Below are 8,129 nucleotides of genomic sequence, written 5' to 3' on the forward strand. Positions count from 1 at the left end.
AAAAAAAAAAAAAAGTTGCGGTTTTCCATCGCAATTATAAAATTTGGTATATTTTAAGACCTCCCGAAATATTTTTAAAAAATATTAAGATTTACGTAAGCTAGCTCGATTTGAAAATACCAAAAATCTAGCTTTTTTGATTTCGTTGATAAAATTTTTAAACATTTGTATGCAGACTTTGTAAGACTTCTATCATCTGAGGTGATTTTTTAGAAAAAATAGTTTTTAAAGCTCATTTTATTTATTAAAAAAACTAGATTTTTGGAAGTATATTTAAGTAAATCTTAATGTTTTTCCAAAGTATTTTGGCCGATTTCTTGAAATATAATCAATTTTATATTAGACGGAGAAGCCTTAACAATTTTTTTTTTGGAGAGTGATGCGCCCTACTGTACATACATACTTACGCTTTTGTATCACCAAAAATGTGTCCTGACGTGCTCACAATTCAATTTTCTCAGTTCTTCTCTCCCAAATTGTTTGCTTTAACCGTGGCTACCCTCAACTCGAGTTCCTACATTAGTATAGATTTCATATCCTTAGTTTTGTTCAGTACTTTTTGAAGCAATTATGGCTTAATGCCGTCCCAAATTTTACATATTTTTGTATGTAAATGTTGGTTTTTCAACGAGAACGTTTTTTCTTTTTAATTCAAGTTTATAATAGTAACACCGAAAATTAAAGTTATTTTTATCATTTTCAAATGTTGAGAAATCTATCGATTTCATTAAACACTTTTCTTCCTTCAACAACTTACAGCCGGTCGTGGTGGTCGAAAGTTGGACGATGTACGCGATAAATATCAGAAAGCCTGCCGCAAATTACATCTCACCCACAACGAATATGTACTCTCCATCACCGAAGCTGTTGAGGTGGAAAAAGATTTCCGTACAGTATTACTACCGGGACTGCTGGAGCATCAACAATCCGTGCAAGAAAGTTTTATTCTACTCTGGAAGAATATACTGCAGGAGACCAGTCAACATGGAGATCTCACATCCGACAAATTCAAAGAAATACAAAAGCGAATTGATAATGTGATAAACAGCATAAATCCCAGTGAGGAGTATCGGGAATTCACTGAGAAACACAAGTAAAACTTAACCATCATTATTATGTATTAATTAGCCTTAAATTAAATGTGAAACATTTGCAGAACCTCCCCCGCCACACCGCTTGTATTCCAATTCGATAACGCACTCATCGAGGACATACCTGGCAAACTGCAATCAAATACGCTAACAGTCGATAATCTTACCGTCGATTGGCTGCGATCGCGCCTGATTGACTTGGAACTCGCAGTGAAGGATTGCCAGGAGAAACAGCTAAAGATGATCGAGCAAGCGAATGGTGGTTCACCTATAGCGAATGGCAGCATAACGCGTAACGGTAGCACCGCTAGCAATGGCATACAATCCCCGAAGGATAGTCAAAAGTAGGCGAGCATGTTTTTTGCTTGTAACTATAATAGTAAATAATTAGTGATTTCATTTTTAAATCTTTTCTCCTAAAAATACTAAATAGTAGGCAATCAAAGGACCTCGGTTCACTGCGTTGTCAGGAAAAACAAAAACAAAAGTTGGTGGATATGATTAAGTGTGCTTTAAATGAGATTGGCTGCGAAGAGTTGCCATCTGGCTGTGATGATCATTTGGAACAAAATTTCATAGAAAATAGTTTTAATAACGATCAACAGGTGAGTAGATGTTATTTGTAAGCTTACTTAATATTGCAATATCACACACAAGTCAGGTGAAGGGGCTGAAGAGTTAGTACATACATACATACATAGTGTTCAGGTTAAGGATATCTACATAGTCTTAAGTACTTGGTGGTAGGAGTGATTTTGTGCCTTTCGACTGTTACGTGTATATGTACACTTAAAAAGCACATGGTGTTTTGGAAAGCATTAATAAATAGTCACAGTGAGAGATTTTGGGTAAAAGATGTATCGAAAAGTGAAGGGGCTTTTTTGGGTTGTCGGTAATAAAGGGTGATTTTTTTGAGGTTAGGATTTTCATGCATTAGTATTTGACAGATCACGTGGGATTTCAGACATGGTGTCAAAGAGAAAGATGCTCAGTATGCTTTGAAATTTCATCATGAATAGACTTACTAACGAGCAACGCTTGCAAATCATTGAATTTTATTACCAAAATCAGTGTTCGGTTCGAAATGTGTTTATTTATGGTCTACATAATCGACCAAGTGAGCAAACAATTAATGCGATTGTGACCAAGTTTCGCACTCAGTTTACTTTATTGGACATTAAACCAACCACACGAATGCGTACAGTGCGTACAGAAGAGAATATTGCGTCTGTTTCTGAGAGTGTTGCTGAAGACCGTGAAATGTCGATTCGTCGCCGTTCGCAGCAATTGGGTTTGTGTTATTCGACCACATGGAAGATTTTACGCAAAGATCTTGGTGTAAAACCGTATAAAATACAGCTCGTGCAAGAACTGAAGCCGAACGATCTGCCACAACGTCGAATTTTCAGTGAATGGGCCCTAGAAAAGTTGGCAGAAAATCCGCTTTTTTATCGACAAATTTTGTTCAGCGATGAGGCTCATTTCTGGTTGAATGGCTTCGTAAATAAGCAAAATTGCCGCATTTGGAGTGAAGAGCAACCAGAAGCCGTTCAAGAACTGCCCATGCATCCCGAAAAATGCACTGTTTGGTGTGGTTTGTACGCTGGTGGAATCATTGGACCGTATTTTTTCAAAGATGCTGTTGGACGCAACGTTACGGTGAATGGCGATCGCTATCGTTCGATGCTAACAAACTTTTTGTTGCCAAAAATGGAAGAACTGAACTTGGTTGACATGTGGTTTCAACAAGATGGCGCTACATGCCACACAGCTCGCGATTCTATGGCCATTTTGAGGGAAAACTTCGGAGAACAATTCATCTCAAGAAATGGACCGGTAAGTTGGCCACCAAGATCATGCGATTTGACGCCTTTAGACTATTTTTTGTGGGGCTACGTCAAGTCTAAAGTCTACAGAAATAAGCCAGCAACTATTCCAGCTTTGGAAGACAACATTTCCGAAGAAATTCGGGCTATTCCGGCCGAAATGCTCGAAAAAGTTGCCCAAAATTGGACTTTCCGAATGGACCACCTAAGACGCAGCCGCGGTCAACATTTAAATGAAATTATCTTCAAAAAGTAAATGTCATGGACCAATCTAACGTTTCAAATAAAGAACCGATGAGATTTTGCAAATTTTATGCGTTTTTTTTAAAAAAAAAGTTATCAAGCTCTTAAAAAATCACCCGTTATTTGCTGGGTTGAGTTAGTTCGAACGCTATTGTGAGGTTTTATTTAACGGCTTTACATGCTTCCTTGTACAAATTTATTACTTGTGATTTTCCGAAGTAAACATTCGGACATGAATATTTGGATTTGGTCTATAATCTTAGATCCGGTAAAGTTGAAAAGAGAGAACCACTAAATGGATTATATCATGTATTTTGATGAAGGGATTCACCACAATGTCATGAAAAATTTCGAAAAAATTTGAAAAATAGTATTTTCATTATCATCATAGAAGTTGAGAAGTGGGACAAAAGAGACTTGAAATATTTTTAGTTTCGTAACGCCTTCACAAACAACTAGTTATGTAACTAAGTCTTGTCATAACGCTAAACTGAAAACAAATCCATGATCCGAAAATTGTATTTTTACGGAATGTACTTCCAAACTAAACAGCAGACTGTGTGTGTGAACACCAAAAAGCGGTAGCTTAATTAAAAAGGCTAATTGTAATTTCTGTCTGAACTTAATATTAAGCAATAGAAGAAATATTTGAAACCAGACTTATGACATACTGGAGCTTGCAGGAGTTGCGCGTTGACCAGGTCCGTAGAAAAGGCCAATCGCATAGAGAATATGGATCTCAACCGTAAGCAAGCAACGGTGTGGCACGAAGTGGAGGCTATACGGTTATCGCATTTGAGGATATTCTTACACTAACAGTAAGAGAAACAAGTTTTTCTTAACAGCGGTTGTCCCTCGGCAGGCAATGGCGAACCGTCGAGTGTATTTTTGCCATGAAAAACAGCTTCTCATAAAAATACAATCGCCGTTCGGAGTCGGCGTAAAGCTGTAGGTCCCTCCGCTTTGTGTGACAACATCAAGGCGCACGCCACAAATCGGAGGAGAAGCTCGGCCAAACACTAGCATATGTGTAAGCGCCAATCTATTATTATTATTAACAGTAAGAGCTGATTTTCCACTGGCGCTAGAGCACATTTAACTATTTTTAATTCTTTAAGCTAAGTTAAAGTTAGAAGTACGAAATCTGAGGATATGTTGGTCTTTAGTATGTATTTTTTCAAAAACAAATATTGCAAATTCTCAAGGATATTCAAGAATAATAGATTTAAGGGACACTCTAAATACTTATGCGTCCTTTTGCACCAAACGAATTAATTTCAACCCCAAATATTTGAAGGGATATGCAATATGAAAATTTCAGCTGGTATGGAAAGTGCCACACCCCTTTTCCAAAAACACCCATTTTTCCCCATGAATATGAATTTGATTTCACATGCATATCTAGTAGTCTCAGAACTCACACCTCAGGCCTAAATTAGTAGCTTTTTCGAGACAACCATTAGTTGATTACTTCATGAACTCGTATGAGGTGTACTTTTTTGCAACCGAGCTACAAAAGAACGCTCGCTTAAATGATGAAATACGCGACTAATTTTTTAAAAACGTATATATTTTACGCAAATACCTCATATAGTTATCCATTTAAATTGGTTTTGGTATATATATACCGTTAAACTAATCAAATGTTTCTTGCCAGCTACCAACAGGGTTGCTTATGTAGCTAAAAAGAAATTTTACCCGTGCTGAGCGTTCTTTTGTCGCTCGCTTACAAAAAAATGCAGCTATAGTAGGAAACTTTGGCAGGGAATACTTACTTTTCGATACATCTTATAAAACACATGAGCACATTTTTAGAGACAACATTTGAATACTTAGAACAAAAATAAATAGAAAATCGAAGTTCTGAATACACTACATCTTTACTCTGGAAGTTGTACGCTTATGTTTATTTTTTTACTTAATCAACTTTCTTTCTTCCCTTTTACACTCTTATTCACTTAACAATTTTTTTTTTTGAACTACCAAAAACATCATTACCATACAATCGAAAATTTTGCAAAACAAATCCAACCAAAACAAATGCGAAACCCATAAATCATATAACAATCTCTGAATAGCAGAACTCTGCGGCATCCACCAATTCCACTGGCGTAAGTATTATGAATGAACTGCGACGTCGAGGTGGCGTACTCACACTTTTGCGCGGTAGACCTTTCAAACGCAAATCCACACCGCAACCGACCACACCCACCGCAAATCGTACGCGCACGCAACGTTTCAACAAGCTGCAGCCGCGCTCACAAAGTCTCGGATCGTTGTCGGTAAATACTAGTCCCGCGAAATACGAGCCCATTACTAACCCTTTGCGCATGGCCACCAGCCTCGAAGCTAACACCAGCTATGGTCTGCATGACATAGATCCCGATTCAATAATTATATTTGATCGGCGCGCCGCTACTGCTAAAATGTTTCCCAAGTTGCGTCGCACGCAGCTTTCAATGTTGTGTTTGAATGAAGAGGAAGCGCCTACCGCTTTTGTTATATCCATTGATACTAACCCGAACGACGAAATGCACGACGAGTTGAGCGCTCATAAAACCAACAACAATAATATATATGCAGATTTATTAGGGGGGTTGCGAGTCGTTAGGGGGTGACTGCGACAGTGTTAGGAGCGGCGAATTGGCGTTGCGACGTCAAGAAAATGTGAAGATCGAAATAAATCGGGAGGATAGCACAAGGCTTACGATAGATCGGGCGCTTCAGTTGCGGCAAGATGTTGCGGAAAAAAGCGGATTGGAAGCTGTTTTGGAAAATAACAACAGTCCTAAGACAGCGCCGACTGCAGCTACTGCGCACACGCTTGAAACGGTGAAGAACTCAATCGATGCGCATTTGGACAAGATCGATGAATTGAATCGCACATTGGATGATCGCATGAAGCGCCACTTGCCACAAAATACTGTGACGCGGCCGCCGCTAAATGTCGACGCTATTGAGGCTGCCGAACCAACAGCAGTTACAGTACGCACGAAAACTGCCGAGGAACAAGAGGCGGCACACTGCTCCTCGAAACGCACTTCCAGTTCGAGCTCAGATTGTCGTCCTTGTGGAGGGCGCAAGGAAAAGGATAGTGACGGTAATGGCAATAACAAGAAACGCTCTGTTTCGTTCTCGCAAAAATCCATAAACACCCTCATGACGAACCTGAAAGAGTTCACTAAAAAGAATGCACAACCAAAAGTGCCGAAGCCAACTATAACTTTGGTCGAGTACAAAGAGAACAGCGATCAGTTTGAGCTGATCGATCCGGAGCTCGGCAAAGCGACGCAGAGCAATGGTCGTGGAAATGATCCATCCATAACGGTCGATGCGATTACACAAGGCACACAGGGCACAGTTAGTTCAGACTCGAAGCCAAAGAGTAACGGCAATGCAAACAAAGAAAAAGGTCCAAGTAACAATAATAACAATCCCAACGACTCAACAGACAATACAAGTACGAGTACAACAATGCCAGCGCCAGTAGCGCACGTCGATGCAACGAATCCGTCCAAAAACGAACCGCTTGGCATGTCCGCCAAGCTGCGACTCAAAGTGCCAAAGATACAGAAAAAGTCCAAAGCCCTGCGTCAAACATTCCGCGCCAAGCTACTAAATTTCCAAATCAAACGCGATAAAGTATGTAAGCAGTGCACCAAGCGTCGGCGCGTGCATCCATCAAAGAACGTATTCGATTTCAGCAAAGACTTTAGTTTTAAAAAAGAAGAAACAAACACGGAGAGCTGTGATGCGGTCAGTGAAGAATTCTGCACTTGTCCGCCTGAGAAAATTTCGAATAAGAACGCGTTCATCGAACCAATGCATTTCGATTCGATGAGCTCAGCCGATGCTGAAGATGAAGGCAGCGGTGGTGAAGATCAGCTCAGCCTAAAGGAGCATTGTTACAGCGTGCCCAGCTTGGCGATGAGTGTGAGTAGTAGTGTAGTAAATGCGGCAGTAGTTCGTTCACTGGTCGCCAGTACAGTTGAACCAAAGTGCAAGCGCATACAAAAAAAAATAAATAGACGAAAATAAAACCACAGAATGCGTAAATGCATATTTATGTATAAAATAAATAAAAATTGCAACCATTACAGCATTTATACTTGCAAGTATTGCACATACATAGAAGTAGCTGTACGTATGTAGGTAGCTGTGTATTGGCAAGAGCGTAGCTTAGAAATTTTGATTAATATTCTTTGGCAAATCTTGATTTGGACTACATATGTATATACATACGTACGTATTTTGCACCAACATCACCTACGCACTAAAGTCGCACCAACGACCGCATTTTCGAAATGTACAGCAATTAGCGTATTCGCTTGACTGGGCCTCTTATTTATTTTGTTTAATAGTTCTCCTTTTCTTATTGTCGTACCTATTTATGTATGTATAGTTGAGTTTTTGTTTATATATGTTTGTATTTGAATACTTATTATTACTAAAAAAAAGTTAAAATTTACCGAATTGGCGGGTGCAAACTTGCTGCATGGTAAACTCTTGTAAATAATTTCACCTATTAAATATAAGAAACGGGAATATGTATTTGTTTTATCCTGAGTTTGCATCTTTTTATTGCTACACTTGGAAAAAATATATGTATATTGTTTATTATCTATATACAGTGGGTGTCAAAAATAAGTATACCCTGACGTTGTGACGTTTTTATTTACATACTTGTAATTTTCATACCAAATTTTTCTAATTTTCTTGTAAAAAATATAGTTCAATCAACAGCGAAATTCACTACAAAACTGCGTACTCAAAATTATTGGAATTGAAAAATTGCCTTTTTCTGAGTTCTATATAAAATACAAAAAAGCTTATTCTTATGGGTTTTGTTGTTGAAAATATGGTATGGAAAATATAAATAAATAAAATCGTCAAAACGTCTACGGTATACTTATTTTTGACGTGCACTGTATGTACTCGTTTGTACGTGTTAGACTGTGTCAAATAAAAT

The 8,129-nt window shown here is 38.5% G+C and overlaps 1 protein-coding gene across 1 annotated transcript; it reads left to right on the top strand.

The window, feature by feature from the left end:
* Window positions 1-759: 759 nt before the first annotated feature.
* Window positions 760-7,781, top strand: LOC118755789 (tyrosine-protein kinase Fer-like; the record flags this gene model as incomplete). Its single annotated transcript, XM_036490607.1, is given in 5 exon segments — window positions 760-1,093; window positions 1,157-1,435; window positions 1,525-1,696; window positions 5,242-5,752; window positions 5,754-7,781. Coding segments are annotated over 5 exon segments (2,741 nt in total), but the record flags the coding sequence as incomplete, so codon positions are not given.
* Between the last annotated feature and the right edge of the window lie 348 nt (window positions 7,782-8,129).

This window comes from Rhagoletis pomonella, unplaced genomic scaffold (assembly GCF_013731165.1).
Source record: "Rhagoletis pomonella isolate Grant_MI unplaced genomic scaffold, Rhpom_1.0 Rhpom_scaffold_07389, whole genome shotgun sequence".
Classification (NCBI taxonomy): domain Eukaryota; kingdom Metazoa; phylum Arthropoda; class Insecta; order Diptera; family Tephritidae; genus Rhagoletis; species Rhagoletis pomonella.